General features: G+C 40.6%; 2 protein-coding genes and 1 non-coding gene across 3 annotated transcripts in view; 2 read left to right on the forward strand and 1 right to left on the reverse strand.

Annotated features, from left to right (window-relative positions):
- The first annotated feature begins 1,396 nt into the window (after window positions 1–1,396).
- LOC100369238 (matrix metalloproteinase-14-like) lies at window positions 1,397–6,965 on the forward strand. Its single transcript, XM_002738540.4, has 8 exons — window positions 1,397–1,572; window positions 2,795–3,057; window positions 3,565–3,842; window positions 4,370–4,528; window positions 4,700–4,842; window positions 5,028–5,169; window positions 5,680–5,937; window positions 6,114–6,965. Exons 1-8 carry the CDS (start codon window positions 1,483–1,485, stop codon window positions 6,356–6,358), a joined length of 1,578 nt encoding a protein of 525 aa, XP_002738586.1. The 5' UTR covers window positions 1,397–1,482; the 3' UTR covers window positions 6,359–6,965.
- A 2,507-nt stretch (window positions 6,966–9,472) lies between these two features.
- Window positions 9,473–9,614, reverse strand: LOC144359244 (U4 spliceosomal RNA). The gene has a single exon (XR_013421977.1). It is a non-coding gene; the product is annotated as a U4 spliceosomal RNA (small nuclear RNA).
- A 480-nt stretch (window positions 9,615–10,094) lies between these two features.
- Window positions 10,095–27,898, forward strand: part of LOC102808153 (leucine-zipper-like transcriptional regulator 1) — a 45,143-nt gene continuing 27,339 nt past the window's right edge. Inside the window, exons 1-5 of the mRNA XM_085491361.1 lie at window positions 10,095–10,325; window positions 13,361–13,480; window positions 13,738–13,817; window positions 17,889–17,997; window positions 18,315–18,398. Of these exons, the coding sequence (XP_085347487.1) occupies window positions 10,198–10,325; window positions 13,361–13,480; window positions 13,738–13,817; window positions 17,889–17,997; window positions 18,315–18,398 (521 nt within the window). The 5' untranslated portion in view covers window positions 10,095–10,197. The remainder of the gene's footprint in view (window positions 10,326–13,360; window positions 13,481–13,737; window positions 13,818–17,888; window positions 17,998–18,314; window positions 18,399–27,898) is intronic.

The following is a 27,898-nucleotide window of genomic DNA, read 5'->3' on the forward strand; positions in this document are numbered from 1 at the left end:
CGCAGTACGAAGAAATCAGTCTTCATAAGGGTGGTAGCCTAAAGTTGGTTGTAAACTTGAATGACACTTCAAATAAACACACCTTGACCTTATCGTAGAGCGATAAACTTCATGGCGTCCTAGTGATTACAGTAAGCATTTGACAGTGACGTGCCAAATATCGCAAAAACGTCAAATATAATATGTCAATTTTGCCATGTTTAACTGTTTGTTTTTTTACTTAAATGTTAACTGCTTGATTGAGGAGGGAGGTAATCAAGAAGTTGTGTGCCCTAGAAAGTACCGAGGTGTGTCCCCTTTTGAAGGTCAAGGTTAAGGTCTATTAAAACCATGGAGGTAAAAACTTCTATGATTAAAGCGCGGTGGTCGTCGCGCAGAGCGCGAGCGTTTTCGAATTTCATGTAAATAAACAATGTATTTTACATGCGTTGTATACGCCGCTATGAGTCCCATATCGAGCAGGAAGCGGCGCGACGACCACCGCCCTTTAAAACACTAGTTTGGACACTCTCAACCAAATAAACATTCACGAGAAATGACTTTCCAAAATTTCCGGAAACGTATGTCCAAGGCACATCAGCGCCATCCACAGCGTCGAGGAAGACATTAAAGTAGTTGGAAAAGTTGATCACAAGGACTATGATAAGTAGTATGGCAACACATCTCAATGGATGACGTCATTATTGGCACCCTAGGATGTGGTCAAGTTGCTCTAACATTTGCGGTTTGCCCAAAATAGTATCACCAATCACGTGAATTCAAGTTAACAATGGTCCGAAATTGAGACTTCAACTAAAACGGAAACATACGATATTTGTCATCTTTGAAATGTATTGGGTAACCAAGGACAACAATTTGAACAAATTCATGTCTATATTTGGTAATCATGTAGACAGCTCGATATTATCAATACCACCTGTATTAATAATGTTTATCTAGGGTGAGTGAGGAAATTGTATGTGCAAATAAAATAAGTAAAATAATTGTCTACTCCCTGCAATTAAATTTGCACTACCACAATTAAAATTAGTAAATTGATGCCTATTATTTTAATGGACATGCAATCATAAAGAGTCCAATGGGTCTCAGCCTCCAGTCCAAACAAGTTCGTAGCATACAGAGAATTTTAAGATTTCAACTAAATTTGATAAAATGTGCAGGCCGTATTATTGCTTGAGTTACGGTACACGGGTACTTGTGAGTTCACTGGCGGGCGAAGACGATGACCGATTCCGTGAACGAATCTCATAAACACAATCAATGAGTCGATTTACTTGGAAATCAGGCTAAAGACCCCGGGGGTACCCCATAGGTCAATCAACATGTCATTGAAAATTAATCCACGCCGGAAGTCCGGGGTCTATTTAAAGGCGAACACCGACGATGTATTATTATTAGTAGTTCTTCAACTTCAGGACCACTACAGACTGTCTAAAAACTGATAACATCAACGACTCATACTACTAGATAGGACAACCAAGTATGGTTCTCAGGTACACCGCGATCGTCTGCTTTATGTGCCTTATAGGCGTCCAACAGATACTAACAGAAGACACGGCAGCGGGAGGAGTGGTAAGTAGACACGTATACCCCGATCACAACCACGATTTGTCATATTTTGTCACCTTCCACAAAATAGTTCTGTGCACTATCACTTCGTTCTTATATCAAGCTACGTTCTATGAGAAATACCGTTCAATATCCTATTTGTCGTTCGGTTCAGCAATAACACTGAATTCAGAGGAAATCAAAGACATGCAACAACACTTTTTGTGCTTGACTTCCTGACTTTTGTTTGCTTGTTAGTGCTGACACATAGTGAATTTTTGCCACAGAAGTCATATTCATGTTTGGGACTACTCTATCAAATGGTAATTTTAATGTGCTATCTTGGCGTCAACCAGGCTCGGTCGAACACAAGCACTTGCGGACCTTAACCAAGGTTCCCCAAAGTCGCAATCTTTAGTGATTGAATCTCGGCCAGTAGAATTGGCCTTCCCATTGAGTCTGTGGTACACTCGCCAAGGGTAGGGGTTGACCCTTTGATGTTCAGCGTAAGGTAGGATTTGAATTTGGGTCTACCAATCATGAGTCTGATGCGACAACCACTATGCTACCAATGACAGGTAGACCAACACCGTGACTTTGGTGGGGGATATAAATGTCATTCAGTCCAATGTATAATGTGAGGGCGTGCCAAGAACCATTGCCATCTCTGTATATCTGGACGTGAGTATGTATATCTTCACGGTAATATCCAGACAACAGTGTTTGTATTAGAATGGGCAAAATGGTAACCAACATAGTTTCAGTTGTTGTGTCGGTGTTCCGGTTGCGTAGCGGAGAAGCATGAAAGTTACAAATACTCCTCAACGGCAGAGTCTACCTCCATGATAAAACCAGTACCGCCGACCATGTTGTATTACTTCGCACCATCACGCCTTGCATTGACTAGGCCACAGTCCCTCAACATGTGTTTCGACTCAGACTGTAGATTCATGTTACGTGGACGGTGGTGTAGTCAAACAATGAACCCTCTGTTGTCGACCACTGGGAAATATCCTTACACGACGAACATTAAATGGAGTGAGATAATTATTCAACGTGATGCAAGCAATTCTATGGAAAAGGGACTGGGAAAAATATTCTAAAGATATAAAGCAGCTTCAATGATAGATCTCACTTTGTATATCTCAATTTTGAAAGCGGCACTTGGGTCAAAACAACCGGACGTTGAACCTGAGTACAATGTGACGGAAATTAGTTTACTCATTGCTTTTTTGTTTTGTTATAGGACTATCTCTATCGTTATGGATACCTCAAGATGCCCGATTTCAAGTCTGGCGAGCTGCAGTCACGTGACGAGTTGATAGACGCGATCAAATCAATGCAAAGGTTCATGGGACTGCCGGAGACAGGAGAAATTGACGCTGATACGATGGCGATGATGCAGAAGCCTCGTTGTGGCCTACCGGATATCATGGGGACATCGGAGGACGCGAGAAAGAAAAGATACGCACTGGTCGGAAAATGGGAAAAGAATGACCTGACATACAAGTATGTAGCATATTTAATATATACGAGTATAATGCTACATTATAACGCTGATAAGTTTGTTATTTTCGAACAAAGCATATGTTCCACAGAAACACAATGGCATAATAGACCAATCCTAAATTTACAAGAACAATTACGAATTCTTGGCATACAAACTCAACGCTAAAACATAAAACGACCTTATAAATATAGCACAAATGTTTAAAATGCATCGACAATTTCCGTTTTTTGTCCCAGATATTGTGTACGTATTCGTTAGTGAATCTTTCGGTGTGTGCTAGTAAAAATACTAAAAACAATAAAAGCGTGGGTTATCAGTGTACATTTGTAGTCGGGTGACGTAATGGCTCGTACTTTGTAGCTAGGCATGCGCATGAGTGTTACGTAACTTCCTGTGTGGTAACCATGATATGGTCGCCGATTACACTGTATCGGGAAAGATCAAAAGTCACGTGAAGACTTAGCAACCTTATATGTACTGACGTCACTTTTATTTTCATAAATTAGAATACTCAACTACACACCAGACCTGGCCGAGGCCGACACATCGGAAACAATTCGTCTAGCTTTCGATATTTGGCAAGCTGTCACGCCACTCACATTTACGGAAATATACGATGGCACTCCCGATATCAACATCTTATTCGCACGTGGTTATCATGGTGATGGTGGGCCATTCGATGGTCCAGGTGGGACGTTGGCGCATGCGTACTTTCCTGGAGGTGGTCTTGGTGGAGATGCCCACTTTGATGACGACGAGACGTTTACTATTCGCACCTATGACGGTGAGTTTACTTGATTGTTGTGATCATTTGCATAATATGGACGTGTGATCATTTGCATAATATGGGCGTGTTTGAAGACAGTAAGTGTTTTGGGAAAATAGCGAGAACAAAACGACCAGAACTCAGAACATCTACCAAATGAATTCTTTTATTCTTGAATCCCATTTTGATACATGTCGGATCTCGCCTAGTTGAACTAAAAGAAAGACTTTTGTGACGTAATTGTTTCGATTTTGTGGTCGTCCATCAATAAAACTAATTTCTATATTTAAAAAGTTGAATAACCACATTTTTTAATAACTACATTTTCCAAGGTTGAGTAGTTAAATGTTTTCTTAGGTCTATGCTCAATCTCAATCAAACACCAGATTTTCAGACCAAACACTGAACGACACCATCAATGTCGATAGAGGGCGTTACAAATTAGAACGGGCAACAACACCATCAGTCATGTCGCTTAGTGCAGCGTGAGTAGCACATATCATAAATTCATATCATAATTATTGTGTGTTTATTTTTCTCGCCAGGTACCAACTTATTGCAGGTAGCCGCTCATGAATTTGGCCATAGTCTGGGATTGGGTCATTCTTCTGTGTATGGTGCGTTGATGGCGCCCTACTACCAGGGTTATGCACCAGATTACGTTCTGCCCGAAGACGACAAAAGGGGAATTCAGGCGTTATATGGTAAGTACGTTTATAAGGAGCTATCTTATTTGTTTGCACATTCTCCCATGATGCACTGCATATTTGTAGGTTTGCCTATTCTATAATCATGATTTCATTCAGAATTAGGACGTCATTTTCGTGTAGTCACAAGTATTTTTCTCTAATATGTGAACCACTTTTCACTCGTAGGCTCTGCTCCAAGTGGTCCTGTCGAACCTGAAATGCCGGAAATTACCAACATGCCAGGTAAACCAATTGTACCCACATACGGTCCGTGTGAAACAGGATATGACGCAATTAGTAGTATTCGAGGGGAGTTATTTATTTTCAAGGTAGGTTGTTGAAATGCAAGAATTCATTACTTCTATTTTATTTGACCAATGTCAATTTATTTGAATAGGTAAAATAAAATCTCGCTCTTTAGTGTAATTAATACACACTAGCCGCGATTAGAAATAGAGGTACAGATATTGTATTTCATTGTTGACATAAGTATATATATTATATTCTTTTTTAGGACGATCAGTTTTGGAGATTGCGAGAATTTGGGAAAGTGCTGTCAGGATACCCAGTCAAAAATAGTTTATTTTGGTACGATATGCCTAATAATATAGACGCAACATACGAAAGATATGACAACATAATTATGTTCTTTAAAGGTGGGTTATAATAATTGAAATAATTGTGTGTAATGTAATTTATTTTACACTCGAATAACTATAATGTTTGCTTAGTCTGTGATTACGGTTACATTTGATCTGACACAGGATTTAGTTAGCACTGAGAACACATTGCGAGACCATTCGCCGGTTTCCTGCGTACGTGATATCCTAAGGCTGTGGCAGGCTACGTCACCTACTTTTAGGCTCGTTCGTGTAATACATGTGACACGTGGTCATTGACTCGTGCGTATGCACAAATACTGAACTTACTATGGTATATTCAATATTTTACGATATTATAAATCAAACGTTATACCCTATGAGGTAGGTAAATAATGCGAGGAGTAATTTCAGGAGTATAACACAACAAGCTACGAACAAGGTAGAAACAAAATGGCGGAGTTATGACGTATCACACTGAAACCCGCATCTCGGAAAATATGTTCAGTCTCAAGTAAGATAAACGTTTCATCTAAATAATTTTTTGATGTTTTTTGTGTTCAACAGGCACTAAATACTGGGAGTATACGGCCAATTATCCTGACTCTGATTCCCCTAAATACACCAACTATCTCGGTTTGCCAAATAACATTGATGCTGCATTAGTGTGGGAAAACAACGGAAAGACTTACTTCTTTAAAGGCAAACAATACTGGCGATATGATGAATACAACCAGCAAGTCGACCCTGGCTACCCGCGCCAGATATATACCACCTGGAAGGGGGTTCCAAATAACATTGACGCTGCTTTTAATTGGAAAGACGGTAAGTATTCGAACACAAATATCACGTTTGATGACGATGATCGTATTCAGACACTCGTGATCGAAATGCGTTAAGTATTGCAGTAGTTTCATTATTTGTTAACTAATTATTTATAATAACATTATTATCACATAATAAGTATCAATAAACATGATTTATTATCTGGTTTGGCATAGGGTACACGTATTTTTTCAAAGGCGATAACTACTGGAAGTTTGACGCCAATACAATGGAAGTAGATCCAGGCTACCCCCGTAAGATTGCCGTTGATTGGATGGGATGCAACAGTCTGACCGAAGAGAACAACGAGCAGGAGAATGGAATTGGAACAGGGGAAATCTCCTCATCGCAACAAATCCTACTCTCACCTGTTGTAATTTTATCAACATTTATTTTATTTTTCATTCTTTTCACAAATTGAAAATAAAACGACATGTGGCGGTGTAAAGTGTAACTACACGACTACGTACAATACATAGTCTTAATTTTACAGGGTCATAAACTGGTGTTTATATTTTTTCTGAAAAAACCGTACGGTATATCGCGTATAATTTCGTAAACGAATATATTAAAGCATTTGTTTTTTATACAGTATTTCATAAACATTTTCTTGACAAAGCTTAATTTATTCTGTAGTTTCTAAGAAACTATATTTGTATATTATCTATCTGAAAACTTCTACGTTGTTTTATTTAAATATATATTCAAACCATGTGGTCACTCCGACCACGAACATACTAATTGTCAGTACGTCCATGCTCTGACGTTTTTGTTAATGTAAACCATGTACTTGTGTACATTGCATTCATGTGTATGACGTCACGTGGCTTTGACGTATTGCCATATTTGTTGACGTAAATAATATAAATATGGTTAACAGGAAGATATGCTGCCAATTATTGCTCACAGACCAAATATTTATATTTTTCTAGATATTATTTGCATTATTGTATATTTTTAACGTTGTACCTTGCTGGCAAGGATGTACATGTATTAATAAACACACTCGCAACAAAGCATCAAACAAACTTGTTGTCGGCATATTTCGTGTGATGTATGCGTCCGAAGTGAAAATTCGCGAGTGCGCCATCAACGGGAAAGGTCCATTTAATGTCAAAGGTCCATTTAATTCAACGTTGTAAGGCCAGTTGCCGGACATCACGAGTTTCTGGCTTCGTACGGCAAGTTTCACACTTTTCCAATCTGGGTGTGTGTGTGTGTGTGTGTAACCCCCCCCCCACTGACCAATGTAATCACCATTAGATGTTGATTTTGTGGGGGGGGGGGGTAATGGAGAAATTGACAACATAATATGAATTTTAGTGTGCATCTCAGTTTAACAGATCTCGTTTCCAAAAAAATGTGAGCCCTATGAACAAATAATAATCAATATATAAAACTAAAATGTGTCGATGTAACGTGACATCCTACATTATTTGGTGGGCGCATGAAATGTTTAGTTGTACCATGTGCGCGCATAAGACATCGACATAACCAAAGACACTAGTGTCTTTGACATAACACACTGTATTTTAAATAATTACATATACGATGTTTTGAAAATAACAATGGCACAGTACACGTATGATAACTCTAATAATTTCGGAATACGCTATACAAGGAAACAATGAGTTCATATTTGCCATGGTTGCCGCGGTCCCATGCTGGCGGCGTGTGTGTCACTGGTGTATTCCTTTGTGGTAGTTCTAGGGGAAACGATCTTTTACTGTCTTTACCTCGAATACACAAAATGTGAATGTTACTGAAGTAAACAAAATATATATTCGACTTGCCCGTACCTCTGTAAGACCTTGAAAGGAACTCCCCTTCCGGGGGTATATGTGACACACATTGTATCGTGGTGAATTTGATAAGAAAATGTCAATTGAGCCAAGGCTTTGGAGAGTTTATTATTCCGGGCGTTTATTTGCGGAAAAAATAAATAAATGGAATATACATAAAGGTGACCAAACATGCAAATAAATCTATGAATTCTACGAAGCCTATAATTACATGTATAATGTACACTGTCACGTCTTTTTCACTTCTTGACGTATCAGGAGATATTGTTAAAGCGGAAATTAGTGCAGTTAGTGTACAATGGTAAGAAGGAACCACACGCAGGCACTTTACATCATTACTAATCAGCACAGAGCCAGGCTACACAGTTGACTAAAATGACATCGTTATCTTTCCGTTCAACTTAAAGGGATATATAATTACCGCGTCGTCCAAATCGAACGAATTGACCGTGACGGAGACTTAGCTCGATCCATTCTTTTAAAGATAGTATTTGGTAACCATTATAGGACAACGATTACCCAATACTATCAACTATATATCGTATTCATCGGTCAGAGTGGCGTTTATTTATTTACTACTTATATTCTAATGAAGAGCGTGTTTGTTTCATTAGAGAGCGTTCGGTTAGCTAATTCAGTTGAGACAATTTAATTTAATGTGATTACCGTTATAACAAGATAATTGTGCGAAAGCGAGTTCTCAAATAACAATTTTTTTCTGGCAAAACACATGATAAATCAATCAGTCTTGAATATTCACTAAAATCAGAAATTTGAATTTATCAGCAAGCAATTTCACTTGCACTGCCAATGCAACGCAATGAATTGTAATGCAACACGCTGTCAGTAATTTACCGCTGATGGCGCTGTTGGAGAGATTTGTTGATAATGCGCTGTGACGACGTGACAGCGTGGGTGAGAACCGAGAATCCTCGGGCGGACATCCGGGCATTTTTACCGCCTGGCAACCATCACGGTGAAAACAAAGGCCAAAAACTCTCAGAAAACGGTACTTTGGAATGGTTGTTGAAACTCCCCTGAACTGTCCGCCCCGAGGAATGTGACAATAGGACTTTATGTCATCAAATAAACATCGCCACTGATAGAAAACACGTGCTAATTCGCAAAAAGTATATTATTCCTAAAAAGAATATCAGTCGTTTGCATCATGGAGGTATACCTCAATGTTTGCATCGAGCTGTGTTTTCAGTTCACACTATATCCATTACTGTGCTGTGTTTTGTTTTGGAATAGCCGTTAAAATTGTTCCAATTTGTTTATTTTTCCTCCCTTTTAGCATAATATTATATGATCATTATTCCGTAAGTTTATGTTTTGGTTTATACATATTTTGAATATTGTCAACGTACAAGTATGAGTGGGAACGAAGTCATGCCCGGTTAGTATCATATTAGAATAACAAAACCCAATTTTTCTGGTGCCCGGCGAAATACGAGGCAGTGTTTTACGACGTTATTCAACATTTATTGTATTGTGTAATAACTACTTTCACAATAGAATTTTACGCTTCAAATCCGAATTTTAATACGTAATGCAATAAAATGAATACGACTTTGACATGGCTGTCATATGACAAGTTAGGATAGTTAGAAACAATGTAAATCAGCATTCATTTCCTGTCGCTCAATATTGATACAGAGTTGTAATTTATCACCAACCGTCGCTAGTATTTTTTTCCTACCAGGATTTCCTAATTTTGTTTGAAATTTGGACCTCCGGAGAGGTCTTCAAAAATTGCAGCGACCGACGGTATTTCACGTCGTTTCGTGCGGGGTATTGGTAAAAGTTTTCAACTAGCAATAATCGCGCCTCGGTTGGACCTCATTGGCTACGATATCGCCTCTGCGCAAAGATAACCTATAATGTTGGGGGACAACATATATAATACGCCGGTACATAATTCTACACACGGTTACAATTTACGAAAAAACTTCTAAATTATCATAATTTATTGCAATGTAGACTAACATACAGCTTATTTTTATAGTATGCTCCTAAAATTAGATCAGGTTAGATAAATGACAGTAATTCAATATTTCTTTATTATTTCAATTAAATGTAATATTTGTTTGAATCGACGCCATTCTTATGCAAATTTTTACACAGGACAATAATAAAACAACCGTTGTTGGCGCACTACTCAAAGTGAGATACATAATGAGATAGTCTGATTTCAAATTTCTGATTTCAAAATGAATAACATTAGACTGGTACATTGACCATTTATATATGAATATATGTCAAACTTGACAAAAGACAATGATGAAACCCGGTGTTAAAAACCGTTTTTAACTTTAATAATCCTTGCGACTGCGCAGACGTATTCATCATTCAAGATGGCTGTTGTGTTTTGATAGTAGGCTCGCCATGTGAAAGAGCCGCGAAAACGAAGTTTTCCTCGCTAGCAAGCCACCTGATCGTCCCAAGTACGAGGCACATGGCTATACCAAGACCAAGTGACAAAGAATTTGACCATGCTGAGGGCCTCACGCTTGATTTTGGTCCATTTGAAACTGTTCACCGATGGAGGCGCATGCCGGAATGTGACGAATTTGTCGGAGCAAGGTGACTTAACTATTATTGTTTTCTTGAGCACCAAACTACCAGAGTGCTAAGTGCACAATGCTCTAGATTGTTTGCGCTATTTGCACTCTGGAATATGTTTTTTTTTTCTACTGAGATCTAAAACTAGTAATTAACGTCTGATTTGGTCCATGACAGCTCGTCTCAAAACATCGTTGCCCATTTTTGGACATTGCGTTACGTCATATCACTGTGTCATCGCACTGTGATGTTCCCTGTTTACATTTTTGTCAACCAACATGCGAATATCTCGTGACACATGTCTTACAAGGATCAACACAAGCTTACAATCTGGTGTGTTAATATTGCACAAAAGTTGTTTTTATTAGCCCCTATCCTGCCAGCTCCTTGCATTTTTACATTGATAGATTTAGATGTTTATTCCATAAAAATTAATGGAATTAATTTTCGTTGGAAAGGCTTTTTGGGCGTTTTGCTTGGAATTTATTTTCACTGATTTTTGATGAGTTTAATGTGAAATATAGGGAAAAAAGTATATTCGCTGGATTTTATTTTCACGGAATCATCCGTTCAGCCAAAATAGCGAAAATAAAGTATTCTACAGTAGATAAGGGTAATATCAATGTGCATGAGATGGTCATTCTATATCTTTGAAACCGGTGTCTATGTCATTAGTTCTGCAAAGACGGAACTACTAGTACTGAGTGCAGTGTTCTCCCCAGAAAAAAATGATAGGTACGGGGCTTATTTGCATACTAATTTGCATACTCATTTGTATACTAATCTGCAGAACATTAGCATATTCTATTTCAAGTTGCATATGCACAACACGAATCACAATAAATACAATTTTTTCAGATGGTATAATTTTATTATTCACATAACTGAACATTTATTTACAGTATTTACAGAAAGTGCATTAGATGATTCTAAAAATTGTTTTTTTATCCAAAATACAATGTAGATCATGATGACATGTCTAATTGTCTGATGCTAGCCCATATATTTGCTGCCTCATCATAGGGAAAATCTTCTACTCAAGGTCTTTTCACACATTCTGTTTCTAAGGGTTTTTTTTACTCAGCCCAGTGCTGAAAAGCCCTTTTCACAATCTGAAAACATTAAAAGAAAAAAATGGCATGTAGTTACCACCCTGTAATAATCAGTGCAATTAATTAATTAAATTAAATTAGAAATAAGGAAAGCTGAATAATTAAAAAAAATGACTAAAAAACAATTTACCTTGTTCAAGTGTTCTAAGCATGAACCAGCAAAAGATTTCACCAAATCAAGCAATGTCCTGAACTTCGTTGTATGTGCTACTTCGTTTTTGCAGATCCAATACATACATCTAAGGGCAGAAATAAGCGATTGTCTCTCCATATTTATATGATGATCCATTGCTGCTATAATTCAGCCATTTATGTCAGATAATTTCGCCTTCTTTTCTTTTAGTTTGGCGAGTTTATGCATGTCCGACTTCACGTGTCGCACAATACTCTGTTTCTCCAACGCTGTGCATGACGGTCTTAATCCAGACGTCGGATCCGTTTTTTGCTCTTACTCCGTGTTTTCCAGACATAAAACTTAACATAACTTTTTGCAAGAAAAATAATCAACATTATAAATGATTTTTGTGATCGACAAATAAAAATAAATAGAAGCGAAACACAAAATGGTCGCCAAAAGAATCGATTGAAAACCCAAGGCCCGACCTTTAACCCCATTTGCTTGTTTGTTTATGCAGTCATTCCGCCAAGAGACTTGATTAAAATACTTGTCAAAACCCGTCTTTCTTGTTTTACTTTCTCGTAATTTGGAGCTAGATTGCCGATCTTGTTTGCATTTCATCAGAGTAGACGGCGACGTGAACCATGATCAGAGATCGGGACGCGGACACTGATTTTCTTTCTGCATATTTGGTGATCTCGAAGGCGTGTTTACAAGGTACAATCTGATCGCTGACTAACATCAACCCTTTTTATATTTTTAAAATTCATCGTAAAAGAATTCACAGATTATTCATATTCATAATGTACCCTTTCTTTTAAATCGTGAAGGGTTTTGAACACAGGTATGCGTGAGCAGCCACCATGTGGCTATGGGAGTTCGGGCCGGGAGTGCCAAAGAAACATCGCCGACAGAGGTGTTAATTACGCCATCTTTCAGGTAGTATCGACTTTTGTTTGACAGTAATGGAAGCCTTAACATGTGCAGGTCTGTCTAATTAGCTAATATGATGGTGGTAATCACACCACGACACCCAAGTCAATAGCTTTGGGGAAGAATGAATATCACCGGGGGAATATTTGATAGCGCCGGGGGCCGTGGCGCTAAAATGGCCTGGGGAGAACACTGACTGAGTGTAAACCTAGTCCTTAAATTGGATTTTCATGCATCATTTGTTTGGATTGATTTTATTGATATTGTCTAATACTGAAACACAATTTTATGATAGACGGAAATTCAGGGCGATTTGTTTGAGATGTTACTGGACTGTATATCAGTTTCCATTTCACCCACTAACAAATGCCACTTGGTAAGGGGCTACATGTATCATATGTTAGTGATCATGTATTGACTGTACAAACATGTAGGTGTGAAGTATAATGGCGCCAGAAGACCAGTTGTTCAGGAATGTAGTGCATCAGGACAATAAAATAAAATGACAGATATTTATTCCTTATTCAATCGATCTTCATAGATTCTATTAATTTCCAGGCAAGAAATCATGATTTTCATTAGCATAATGATACTAGTAATTCACATACTTTTACAACTACAAATTGTTACTGTATTTAGTGCATGGTACCGGTTTGATGTTTGGTTGCACAGTTTCCTTCGAGAGAAGTCGGAATGCCAGAAACAGTTGACTGTAACAGGAAGGGGTGTGGCTACAATTCTAAATTTTACTTGAAGATGATTTATTATTTCACAAATGTCCATTTTCAGGGCAACAGAAACCAAAAACATAAATGTGTAGGTGGGCATTTCACAGGCACTTTAAGTAGTATGGAAAGTACATAATAAACTTTGTTACAATTCAAACTTCACAGACGGAGTAAACATACAGTCGTTGCATACAAAGATGCAATATATGTGTTCGGTGGCGACAATGGAAAAAATATGTTGAATGACCTTTTACGGTTTGACGTCAAGGACTGTTCCTGGGGAAGGTATGTTAGATTCAAACATCGCAATCGTAATCTTGTTATTCTCTTTGTACATTGCACATGTCTCAGTTTGATTTAACAAAAAGAAAACCATCAAAAAAATGAATCTTTTGATAATGTGTACTTTATTTCCTATATTAGTAAGTCTCATTTCAATTACCCATAGATTGGGTTACCCTTCTCTATAATTTGGGATTAACAATAGAGCTAATTTGTCGTAACAATGGACACAATACTGGTGATGTTTTGATTTTTTTTAGAGCTTTTACAACTGGTACTCCACCTGCATCGCGGTACCACCACTCTGCTGTGGTATTTAGTAACAGTATGTTTGTGTTTGGTAAGTAACTTCTATTTCAGCCTTAGTTCCCACAATTTGACTACCGGAGAAAAGATAAAATGAACTTTCAGAAGCCTTGAGAGAAGTGGAATATTTGCAATCCTTGAGAAGAGTGGCTTGAGTGATAACATTTTCACTCACTGTATGATTAATTGTTGGCTCAACGGACCATACATGTAGGTCCGCTGAGCCTATGGGATGGGTTTCTGTCCTGCGCCTGTCGTCCATCTGTCTGTCTATCTATCTGTCTGTCTGTCTGTCTGTCTGTCTGTCTGTCTGTCTGTCTGTCTGTCTGTCTGTCTGTCTGTCTGTCTGTCTGTCTGTGCACGACTTCTCAAAAACCGCCCAACCATTTGACTGGATTTTTGGTGTGTGGATGCCTTGATGAGTGTAGATGGTTATTTGTTCATGAGAAGTCGATCTGCCAAAAATTATGCAAATTAGCCCTCCAAAACTTTACTGTGGCGGTCTATAGTGAGAGCGCCATCTATAGTATGGTGTTGGAATAACTTTGTTTAGTAATAAGTCTGTGCGTCCCTGTGCCGGTCAGTCAAATTGTTTCTGTCTGTGTGGGCAGATCGATTCTCCTGTTAAATCGACTAAATTCCTTCTAAAGACTGAACTAAAGTGGTTATGAATGTTGTGGATCTCTCGGGACAGACGAAATCGTGTTTGTCTGGAATTTAGTGACTGGCAGAAGTCTTTTCCGAAAGTTGTGGTTGTGTGGATCGACTGCAGAGGTTGCAGTCTGCTGTTGCTATTGTGTTGAACGAAACCGTGGTTGAACCTAGCTGCAGTTCTGTAGCTCACTTGGTTTCGCTGTCAGTTATTTCGTTCATCGTGGTGTTGACGCGAAACCATGGAGCTACAGTTCCATCCTTTGCGAGTTACCCTATTTTACCGAACTGAAATCAGGTCGGGTCGTAACAGCCATTTTTAGCTCCGCTGTCGACTTTGTCGAGCGGAGCTTATCATATGAGTGATTGTCCGTCGTCGTCGTCGTCCGTCGTCATCGTCGTCCGTCGTCCGTGTCAATGTTTTACTTTTTCGACTTCTTCTTGAAAACTACAAGCCTGAATGCTTTGATACTTGGTGTATATGTACCTTGGGTAGACCTCTCTTAGGTTTGTTCATTTCATGTTGATTTCCATACTTTCATTAGCATATCATTGATCAAAACATTTCGATCTTGATTGGAAACATTTCTTTTAAAAATATACAACCAACAAAATCTTTCCTCAGTGATGCATCCTGATTCAATCAATGTCAATGTTTTACTTTTTCGACTTCTTCTTGAAAACTACAAGCCTGAATGCTTTGATACTTGGTGTATATGTACCTTGGGTAGACCTCTCTTAGGTTTGTTCATTTCATGTTGATATCTTCAATTCTCTAATTTTGGTGAATATTTTTATCATTTTTGGTAAAAAGTGATATTTTCGACTTCTTGTTAAAAACCGCAAGTCCAATTGCTTTGATACTACATATATAAGTACTACATGTGAACCTCTCTCAGATTTGTTCATTTCGTGATGATATCTTCAATTCTCTAATTTTGGTGAATATTTTTGTAATTTTTGGTAAAAAGTGATATTTTCGATTTCTTATTAAAAACCACAAGTCCGATTGCTTTGATATTACATATATAGGTACTACATGTGGACCTCTCTCAGATTTGTTCATTTTGTGATGATGTTTTCAATTCTCTAATTTTGGTGAATATTTTTGTAATTTTTGGTAAAAAGTGATATTTTCGACTTCTTGTTAAAAACCAATAGTTCAATTGCTTTGATATTACATATTTAGATACTACATGTAGACCTTTCTCAGATTTATTCATTTCGTGATGGTATCTTCGATTCTATAATTTTGGTGAATATTTTTGTCATTTTTGGTAAAAAGTGATATTTTCGACTTCTTGTAAAAAACCAATAGTCTTATTGCTTTGATATTACATATATAGGTACTACATGTGGACCTCTCTCAGATTTGTTCATTTTGTAATGATATCTTCAATTCTCTAATTTTGGTGAATATTTTTGTAATTTTTGGTAAAAAGTGATATTTTCGACTTGTTAAAAACCAAAAGTTCAATTGCTTTGATATTACATATATAGGTACTACATGTGGACCTCTCTCAGATTTGTTCATTTTGTGATGGTATCTTCAATTCTCTAATTTTGGTGAATATTTTTGTAATTTTTGGTAAAAAGTGATATTTTCGACTTGTTAAAAACCAAAAGTTCAATTGCTTTGATATTACTATATAGATACTACATGTAGACCTTTCTTAGATTTGTTCATTTCGTGATGATATCTTCAATTCTCTAATTTTGGTGAATATTTTGGTCATTTTTGGTAGAAAGTGATATTTTCGACTTCTTGTTAAAAACTGTAAGTCCGATTGCTTTGATACTATACATATTGTTTATTTTCTAATGATGTCTTCAGTTCTTTAATTGAAATGTGCATTGCTAACAGCGGAGCTATCTCAGCCGATAGGCTGCTTGTTTTTTTATTATTTTCGCCTTACGTTTCTACCTTTCTACTGTCGATGAGTCCCGAAACTATTTCATCAATTATTTTGAGGGCGATGGTCCGAAATTGGTCGATTTCAAGACGTATAGTTCTATTTTCGACTTCTTCTTCAAAACCGGTAGCTTGAATGCTTTGATACTTGGTGTGTATTTTGGCAAATATTTTTGTAATTTTTGGTTAAAAATGGAATTTCAACTAACCACTATTTCCAATGCTTTGGTGTTAGGCATACATGTGTTTATTATTCCATTGACAACTTTGTGTGGTTGTTTGGCGATATTTCATTTAAAAGTACAAATTTAAACGAAAAGTTGTGGCATATACAGCACTAATCTTTTGTACAATAGCCGTTGAGCAACAGGCCATTGGCCTATTTTTTAGCTCCGCTGTCGACTTTGTCGAGCAGAGCTTATCATATGAGTGATTTTCCGGCGTCGTCATCCGTGTCAATGTTTTACTTTTTCGACTTCTTGAAAACTACAAGCCTGAATGCTTTGATACTTGGTGAATATGTACCTTGGGTAGACCTCTCTCAGATTTGTTCATTTCATGATCATATCTTCAATTCTCTAATTTTGGTGAATATTTTTGTAATTTTTGGTAAAAAGTGATATTTTCGACTTCTTGTTAAAAACCGCAAGTCCAATTGCTTTGATATTACATATATAGGTACTACATGTGTATCTCTCTCAGATTTGTTCATTTTGTAATGATATCTTTAATTCTCTAATTTTGGTAAATATTTTTGTCATTTTTGGTAAAAAGTGATATTTTCGACTTCTTGTTAAAAACCGCAAGTTCAATTGCTTTGATATAACATATATAGGTACTACATTTGGATCTCTCTCAGATTTGTTCATTTTGTAATGATATCTTTAATTCTCTAATTTTGGTAAATATTTTTGTCATTTTTGGTAAAAAGTGATATTTTCGACTTCTTGTTAAAAACGACAAGTCCAATTGCTTTGATATTACATATATAGATACTACATATGGACCATTCTCAAATTTGTTCATTTCAAGATGATATCTTCAATTTTCTAATTTTGGTGAATATTTTTGTAATTTTTGGTAAAAAGTGATATTTTCGACTTCTTGTTAAAAACAACAAGTCCAATTGCTTTGATATTACATATATAGATACTATATATGGACCACTCTCAAATTTGTTCATTTCATGATGATATCTTCAATTCTCTAATTTTGATGAATATTTTTGTCATTTTTGGTAAAAAGTGATATTTTCTTCTTATGGTTAAAAATTATATTTTTGAATTCTTGTTGAAAACAGCAAGTCCCATTGCATTGATACTATGCATATTGTTCATTTTCTAATGATATCTTCTGTTCTTTAATTGAAATGTGCATTGCTAACAGCGGAGCTATCTCAGCCGAGAGGCTGCTTGTTTTAATATATAATAATGTATAAAGACTTAATTTAATATTAAAAGAACATCGGGGCTAGATAATGGTCCATCCCTTAATATTCTCACTATTATCATGATAATACTTGAATTGTGTGTTTCATTTCAGGTGGCTATACTGGTGATATTTATTCTAATTCAAATCTCCGAAATAAAAATGATTTATTGGAGTATAAATTCAACACTGGACAATGGACTGAGTGGAGGATTGAAGGACGGTACGTTACTATTTTACAATTTATTTATTTTCCATGTTAAATGGTGACAATAATTTTTGTAGTTTCATATTGGGACTATTATTTTATCAGAATAATACATAAAAATGTTACTTATTTCATCGCTTTTGTTGTGACATCATTCACTATATATTAGGATGTTGACTTTATGCTGGTTGGCAATGTGTTTAATTTTTTCAACATATTGGTTGTCTACAATGTTTCAAAACTGGTAAAAATGCTTATGAATTTATTAAGTTAAATTAGAATTGTAATGTTCTTGACAAAAATTGCTTTATTTTTCTGTTTTTTTTTCTTAGCCTTCCACCAGCTCGTTCAGCTCATGGTGCTGCTGTTTATGAAGAGAAACTGTGGATATTTGCAGGGTATGACGGGAATACAAGGTATTAAGACAGTCCAATGCTCCAATGATTTTATTGAGAGTCTGATATGGCACTCAGCCTGCTATAATTTGATCACCCATCGAGTCATGCTGCTCTGCTGCATTTCAGTGGGTCATGGCTTTTCGATTAATCCAGCACACCCAGCGTTAATGTCGTTATGGTCCCCTAAAGCAACAAATATCACGCTAATTAATCACTGAAGCCTGCATTCTTTAACCACAACAGTTATGACTGTCATAGTGGCCGGACAATCACATCAGTATTGTCATAGTGGCCGGACAATCACATCGGTATTGTCATAGTGGCCGGACAATCACATCGGTATTGTCATAGTGGCCGGACAATCACATCAGTATTGTCATAGTGGCCGGACAATCACATCGGTATTATCATAGTGGCCGGACAATCACATCAGTATTGTCATAGTGGCCGGACAATCACATCAGTATTGTCATAGTGGCCGGACAATCACATCGGTATTGTCATAGTGGCGGGACAATCACATCAGTATTGTCATAGTGGCCGGACAATCACATCGGTATTGTCATAGTGGCCGGACAATCACATCGGTATTGTCATAGTGGCCGGACAATCACATCGGTATTGTCATAGTGGCGGACAATCACATCGGTATTGTCATAGTGGCGGGACAATCACATCAGTATTGTCATAGTGGCCGGACAATCACATCGGTATTGTCATAGTGGCCGGACAATCACATCGGTATTGTCATAGTGGCCGGACAATCACATCGGTATTGTCATAGTGGCCGGACAATTACATCGGTATTGACATAGTGGCCGGACTATCACATCGGTATTGACATAGTGGCCGGACAATCACATCGGTATTGTCATAGTGGCCGGACAATCACATCGGTATTGTCATAGTGGCCGGACAATCACATCGGTATTGTCATAGTGGCCGGACAATCACATCAGTATTGTCATAGTGGCCGGACAATCACATCGGTATTATCATAGTGGCCGGACAATCACATCAGTATTGTCATAGTGGCCGGACAATCACATCGGTATTGTCATAGTGGCCGGACAATCACATCAGTATTGTCATAGTGGCCGGACAATCACATCGGTATTGTCATAGTGGCGGGACAATCACATCAGTATTGTCATAGTGGCCGGACAATCACATCGGTATTGTCATAGTGGCCGGACAATCACATCGGTATTGTCATAGTGGCCGGACAATCACATCGGTATTGTCATAGTGGCCGGACAATCACATCGGTATTGTCATAGTGGCCGGACAATCACATCGGTATTGTCATAGTGGCCGGACAATCACATCAGTATTGTCATAGTGGCCGGACAATCACATCAGTATTGTCATAGTGGCCGGACAATCACATCGGTATTGTCATAGTGGCCGGACAATCACATCGGTATTGACATAGTGGCCGGACTATCACATCGGTATTGACATAGTGGCCGGACAATCACATCGGTATTGTCATAGTGGCCGAACAGTCACATCGGTATTGTCATAGTGGCCGGACAATCACATCGGTATTGTCATAGTGGCCGGACAATCACATCGGTATTGTCATAGTGGCCGGACAGTCACATCGGTATTGTCATAGTGGCCGGACAGTCACATCGGTATTGTCATAGTGGCCGGACAATCACATCGGTATTGTCATAGTGGCGGGACAATCACATCGGTATTGTCATAGTGGCCGGACAATCACATCGGTATTGTCATAGTGGCCGGACAATCACATCCGTATTGTCATAGTGGCCGGACAATCACATTGGTATTGTCATAGTGGCCGGACAATTACATCGGTATTGTCATAGTGGCCGGACAATCACATCAGTATTGTCATAGTGGCCGGACAATCACATCAGTATTGTCATAGTGGCCAGACAATGACATCGGTATTGTCATAGTGGCCGGACAATAACATCGGTATTGACATAGTGGCCGGACTATCACATCGGTATTGACATAGTGGCCGGACAATCACATCGGTATTGTCATAGTGGCCGGACAGTCACATCGGTATTGTCATAGTGGCCGGACAATCACATCGGTATTGTCATAGTGGCCGGACAGTCACATCGGTATTGTCATAGTGGCCGGACAGTCACATCGGTATTGTCATAGTGGCTGGACAGTCACATCGGTATTGTCATAATGGCCGGACAGACACATCGGCATGTCATAGTGGCCGGACAGTCACATTGGTATTGTCATAGTGGCCGGACAGTCACATCGGCATGTCGTAGTTGCCGGACAGACACATCGGTATTGTCATAGTGGCCGGACAGTCACATCGGTATTGTCAGTATTGTCATAGTGGCCGGACAATCACATCGGTATTGTCATAGTGGCCGGACAATCACATCAGTTTTGTCATAGTGGCCGGACAATCACATCAGTATTGTCATAGTGGCCGGACAATCACATCAGTATTGTCATAGTGGCCAGACAATCACATCGGTATTGTCATAGTGGCCGGACAATCACATCGGTATTGACATAGTGGCCGGACTATCACATCGGTATTGACATAGTGGCCGGACAATCACATCGGTATTGTCATAGTGGCCGAACAGTCACATCGGTATTGTCATAGTGGCCGGACAATCACATCGGTATTGTCATAGTGGCCGGACAATCACATCGGTATTGTCATAGTGGCCGGACAGTCACATCGGTATTGTCATAGTGGCCGGACAGTCACATCGGTATTGTCATAGTGGCCGGACAGTCACATCGGTATTGTCATAGTGGCCGGACAATCACATCGGTATTGTCATAGTGGCGGGACAATCACATCGGTATTGTCATAGTGGCCGGACAATCACATCGGTATTGTCATAGTGGCCGGACAATCACATCGGTATTGTCATAGTGGCCGGACAATCACATCCGTATTGTCATAGTGGCCGGACAATCACATTGGTATTGTCATAGTGGCCGGACAATTACATCGGTATTGTCATAGTGGCCGGACAATCACATCGGTATTGGCATAGTGGCCGGACAATCACATCAGTATTGTCATAGTGGCCAGACAATCACATCGGTATTGTCTTAGTGGCCAGACAATAACATCGGTATTGACATAGTGGCCAGACTATCACATCGGTATTGACATAGTGGCCGGACAATCACATCGGTATTGTCATAGTGACCGGACAGTCACATCGGTATTGTCATAGTGGCCGGACAATCACATCTGTATTGTCATAGTGGCCCGACAGTCACATCGGTATTGTCATAGTGGCCGGACAGTCACATCGGTATTGTCATAGTGGCTGGACAGTCACATCGGTATTGTCATAGTGGCCGGACAGACACATCGGCATGTCATAGTGGCCGGACAGTCACATCGGTATTGTCATAGTGGCTGGACAGTCACATCGGCATGTTATAGTGTCTGGACAGTCACATTGGTATTGTCATAGTGGCTGGACAGTCACATCGGCATGTCGTAGTTGCCGGACAGACACATCGGTATTGTCATAGTGGCCGGACAGTCACATCGGTATTGTCATAGTGGCCGGACAGTCACATCGGTATTGTCATAGTGGCCGGACAGACACATCGGCATGTCATAGTGGCCGAACAGTCACATTAGTATTGTCATAGTGGCCGGACAGTCACATCGGCATGTTATAGTGTCTGGACAGTCACATTGGTATTGTCATAGTGGCTGGACAGTCACATCGGTATTGTCATATTGTCATAGTGGCTGGACAGTCACATCGGTATTGTCATAGTGGCCGGACAGTCACATCGGTATTGTCATAGTGGCCGGACAGTCATATCGGTATTGTCATAGTGGCCGGACAGTCACATTGGTGATGTCATAGTGGCCGGACAGTCACATTGGTGATGTCATAGTGGCCGGAAAGTCACATCGGCATGTTATAGTGTCTGGATAGTCACATTGGTCTTGTCATAGTGGCCGGACAGTCACATCGGCATGTCATAGTGGCCGGACAGACACATCGGTATTGTCATAGTGGCCGGACAGTCACATCGGTATTGTCATAGTGGCCGGACAAACACATCGGCATGTCATAGTGGCCGAACAGTCACATTGGTATTGTCATAGTGGCCGGACAGTCACATCGGCATGTTATAGTGTCTGGACGTCACATTGGTATTGTCATAGTGGCTGGACAGTCACATCGGTATTGTCATATTGTCATAGTGGCGGGACAATCACATCAGTATTGTCATAGTGGCCGGACAATCACATCGGTATTGTCAGTGGCTGGACAGTCACATCGGTATTGTCATATTGTCATAGTGGCGGGACAATCACATCAGTATTGTCATAGTGGCCGGACAATCACATCGGTATTGTCATAGTGGCCGGACAATCACATCGGTATTGTCATAGTGACCGGACAATCACATTGGTATTGTCATAGTGGCCGGACAATTACATCGGTATTGTCATAGTGGCCGGACAATCACATCAGTATTGTCATAGTGGCCGGACAATCACATCAGTATTGTCATAGTGGCCGGACAATCACATCAGTATTGTCATAGTGGCCAGACAATCACATCGGTATTGTCATAGTGGCCGGACAATAACATCGGTATTGACATAGTGGCCGGACTATCACATCGGTATTGACATAGTGGCCGGACAATCACATCGGTATTGTCATAGTGGCTGGACAGTCACATCGGTATTGTCATAGTGGCCGGACAATCACATCGGTATTGTCATAGTGGCCGGACAGTCACATCGGTATTGTCATAGTGGCCGGACAGTCACATCGGTATTGTCATAGTGGCCGGACAGTCACATCGGTATTGTCATATTGGCCGGACAGACACATCGGTATGTCATAGTGGCCGGACAGTCACATCGGTATTGTCATAGTAGCTGGACAGTCACATCGGCATGTTATAGTGTCTGGACAGTCACATTGGTATTGTCATAGTGGCCGGACAGTCACATCGGCATGTCGTAGTTGCCGGACAGACACATCGGTATTGTCATAGTGGCCGGACAGTCACATCGATATTGTCATAGTGGCCGGACAGTCACATCGGTATTGTCATAGTGGCCGGACAGATACATCGGCATGTCATAGTGGCCGAACAGTCACATTGGTATTGTCATAGTGGCCGGACAGTCACATCGGCATGTTATAGTGTCTGGACAGTCACATTGGTATTGTCATAGTGGCTGGACAGTCACATCGGTATTGTCATAGTGGCTGGACAGTCACATCGGTATTGTCATAGTGGCCGGACAGTCACATCGGTATTGTCATAGTGGCCGGACAGACACATCAGCATGTCATAGTGGCCGGACAGTCACATTGGTATTGTCATAGTGGCCGGACAATCACATCAGTATTGTCATAGTGGCCAGACAATCACATCGGTATTGTCATAGTGGCCGGACAATCACATCGGTATTGTCATAGTGGCCGGACAATCACATCGGTATTGTCATAGTGGCCGGACAATCACATCGGTATTGTCATAGTGGCCGGACAATCACATCGGTATTGTCATAGTGGCCGGACAATCACATCGGTATTGTCATAGTGGCTGGACAATCACATCGGTATTGTCATAGTGGCCGGACAATCACATCGGTATTGTCATAGTGGCCGGACAATCACATCAGTATTGTCATAGTGGCCGGACAATCACATCAGTATTGTCATAGTGGCCAGACAATCACATCGGTATTGTCATAGTGGCCAGACAATCACATCGGTATTGTCATAGTGGCCGGACAGTCACATCAGTATTGTCATAGTGGTCGGAAAATCACATCGGTATTGTCATAGTGGCCGGACAATCACATCGGTATTGTCATAGTGGCTGGACAGTCACATCGGTATTGTCATATTGTCATAGTGGCCGGACAGTCACATCAGTATTGTCATCGTGGCCGGACAGACACATCAGCATGTCATAGTGGCCGGACAATCACATCAGTATTGTCATAGTGGCCAGACAATCACATCGGTATTGTCATAGTGGCCGGACAATCACATCGGTATTGTCATAGTGGCTGGACAGTCACATCGGTATTGTCATATTGTCATAGTGGCCGGACAGTCACATCAGTATTGTCATAGTGGCCGGACAGACACATCAGCATGTCATAGTGGCCGGACAATCACATCAGTATTGTCATAGTGGCCGGACAATCACATCGGTATTGTCATAGTGGCCGGACAATCACATCAGTATTGTCATAGTGGCTGGACAATCACATCAGTATTGTCATAGTGGCCAGACAATCACATCGGTATTGTCATAGTGGCCGGACAATCACATCAGTATTGTCATAGTGGCCGGACAATCACATCAGTATTGTCATAGTGGCCAGACAATCACATCGGTATTGTCATAGTGGCTGGACAGTCACATCAGTATTGTCATAGTGGTCGGAAAATCACATCGGTATTGTCATAGTGGCCGGACAATCACATCAGTATTGTCATAGTGGCGGGACAATCACATCGGTATTGTCATAGTGGCTGGACAGTCACATCGGTATTGTCATATTGTCATAGTGGCCGGACAGTCACATCGGTATTGTCATAGTGGCCGGACAGTCACATCGGTATTGTCATAGTGGCCGGACAATCACATCGGTATTGTCATAGTGGCGGGACAATCACATCGGTATTGTCATAGTGGCCGGACAATCACATCTGTATTGTCATAGTGGCCCGACAGTCACATCGGTATTGTCATAGTGGCCGGACAGTCACATCGGTATTGTCATAGTGGCTGGACAGTCACATCGGTATTGTCATAGTGGCCGGACAGACACATCGGCATGTCATAGTGGCCGGACAGTCACATCGGTATTGTCATAGTGGCTGGACAGTCACATCGGCATGTTATAGTGTCTGGACAGTCACATTGGTATTGTCATAGTGGCTGGACAGTCACATCGGCATGTCGTAGTTGCCGGACAGACACATCGGTATTGTCATAGTGGCCGGACAGTCACATCGGTATTGTCATAGTGGCCGGACAGTCACATCGGTATTGTCATAGTGGCCGGACAGACACATCGGCATGTCATAGTGGCCGAACAGTCACATTAGTATTGTCATAGTGGCCGGACAGTCACATCGGCATGTTATAGTGTCTGGACAGTCACATTGGTATTGTCATAGTGGCTGGACAGTCACATCGGTATTGTCATATTGTCATAGTGGCTGGACAGTCACATCGGTATTGTCATAGTGGCCGGACAGTCACATCGGTATTGTCATAGTGGCCGGACAGTCATATCGGTATTGTCATAGTGGCCGGACAGTCACATTGGTGATGTCATAGTGGCCGGACAGTCACATTGGTGATGTCATAGTGGCCGGAAAGTCACATCGGCATGTTATAGTGTCTGGATAGTCACATTGGTCTTGTCATAGTGGCCGGACAGTCACATCGGCATGTCATAGTGGCCGGACAGACACATCGGTATTGTCATAGTGGCCGGACAGTCACATCGGTATTGTCATAGTGGCCGGACAAACACATCGGCATGTCATAGTGGCCGAACAGTCACATTGGTATTGTCATAGTGGCCGGACAGTCACATCGGCATGTTATAGTGTCTGGACGTCACATTGGTATTGTCATAGTGGCTGGACAGTCACATCGGTATTGTCATATTGTCATAGTGGCGGGACAATCACATCAGTATTGTCATAGTGGCCGGACAATCACATCGGTATTGTCAGTGGCTGGACAGTCACATCGGTATTGTCATATTGTCATAGTGGCGGGACAATCACATCAGTATTGTCATAGTGGCCGGACAATCACATCGGTATTGTCATAGTGGCCGGACAATCACATCGGTATTGTCATAGTGACCGGACAATCACATTGGTATTGTCATAGTGGCCGGACAATTACATCGGTATTGTCATAGTGGCCGGACAATCACATCAGTATTGTCATAGTGGCCGGACAATCACATCAGTATTGTCATAGTGGCCGGACAATCACATCAGTATTGTCATAGTGGCCAGACAATCACATCGGTATTGTCATAGTGGCCGGACAATAACATCGGTATTGACATAGTGGCCGGACTATCACATCGGTATTGACATAGTGGCCGGACAATCACATCGGTATTGTCATAGTGGCTGGACAGTCACATCGGTATTGTCATAGTGGCCGGACAATCACATCGGTATTGTCATAGTGGCCGGACAGTCACATCGGTATTGTCATAGTGGCCGGACAGTCACATCGGTATTGTCATAGTGGCCGGACAGTCACATCGGTATTGTCATATTGGCCGGACAGACACATCGGTATGTCATAGTGGCCGGACAGTCACATCGGTATTGTCATAGTAGCTGGACAGTCACATCGGCATGTTATAGTGTCTGGACAGTCACATTGGTATTGTCATAGTGGCCGGACAGTCACATCGGCATGTCGTAGTTGCCGGACAGACACATCGGTATTGTCATAGTGGCCGGACAGTCACATCGATATTGTCATAGTGGCCGGACAGTCACATCGGTATTGTCATAGTGGCCGGACAGATACATCGGCATGTCATAGTGGCCGAACAGTCACATTGGTATTGTCATAGTGGCCGGACAGTCACATCGGCATGTTATAGTGTCTGGACAGTCACATTGGTATTGTCATAGTGGCTGGACAGTCACATCGGTATTGTCATAGTGGCTGGACAGTCACATCGGTATTGTCATAGTGGCCGGACAGTCACATCGGTATTGTCATAGTGGCCGGACAGACACATCAGCATGTCATAGTGGCCGGACAGTCACATTGGTATTGTCATAGTGGCCGGACAATCACATCAGTATTGTCATAGTGGCCAGACAATCACATCGGTATTGTCATAGTGGCCGGACAATCACATCGGTATTGTCATAGTGGCCGGACAATCACATCGGTATTGTCATAGTGGCCGGACAATCACATCGGTATTGTCATAGTGGCCGGACAATCACATCGGTATTGTCATAGTGGCCGGACAATCACATCGGTATTGTCATAGTGGCTGGACAATCACATCGGTATTGTCATAGTGGCCGGACAATCACATCGGTATTGTCATAGTGGCCGGACAATCACATCAGTATTGTCATAGTGGCCGGACAATCACATCAGTATTGTCATAGTGGCCAGACAATCACATCGGTATTGTCATAGTGGCCAGACAATCACATCGGTATTGTCATAGTGGCCGGACAGTCACATCAGTATTGTCATAGTGGTCGGAAAATCACATCGGTATTGTCATAGTGGCCGGACAATCACATCGGTATTGTCATAGTGGCTGGACAGTCACATCGGTATTGTCATATTGTCATAGTGGCCGGACAGTCACATCAGTATTGTCATCGTGGCCGGACAGACACATCAGCATGTCATAGTGGCCGGACAATCACATCAGTATTGTCATAGTGGCCAGACAATCACATCGGTATTGTCATAGTGGCCGGACAATCACATCGGTATTGTCATAGTGGCTG

The sequence above is a fragment of the Saccoglossus kowalevskii genome, chromosome 16 (assembly GCF_978046115.1).
Source record: "Saccoglossus kowalevskii chromosome 16, keSacKowa6.1, whole genome shotgun sequence".
Classification (NCBI taxonomy): domain Eukaryota; kingdom Metazoa; phylum Hemichordata; class Enteropneusta; family Harrimaniidae; genus Saccoglossus; species Saccoglossus kowalevskii.

Coding starts and splice junctions, on each gene's coding strand:
- LOC100369238 (XM_002738540.4), top strand. CDS start 1,483: ATGGTTCTCAGGTACACCGCGATCGTCTGCTTTATGTGCCTTATAGGC. Junction 4,529..4,699: donor GGGAATTCAGGCGTTATATG/GTAAGTACGTTT, acceptor TTTCACTCGTAG/GCTCTGCTCCAAGTGGTCCT. Junction 5,938..6,113: donor TGCTTTTAATTGGAAAGACG/GTAAGTATTCGA, acceptor GGTTTGGCATAG/GGTACACGTATTTTTTCAAA.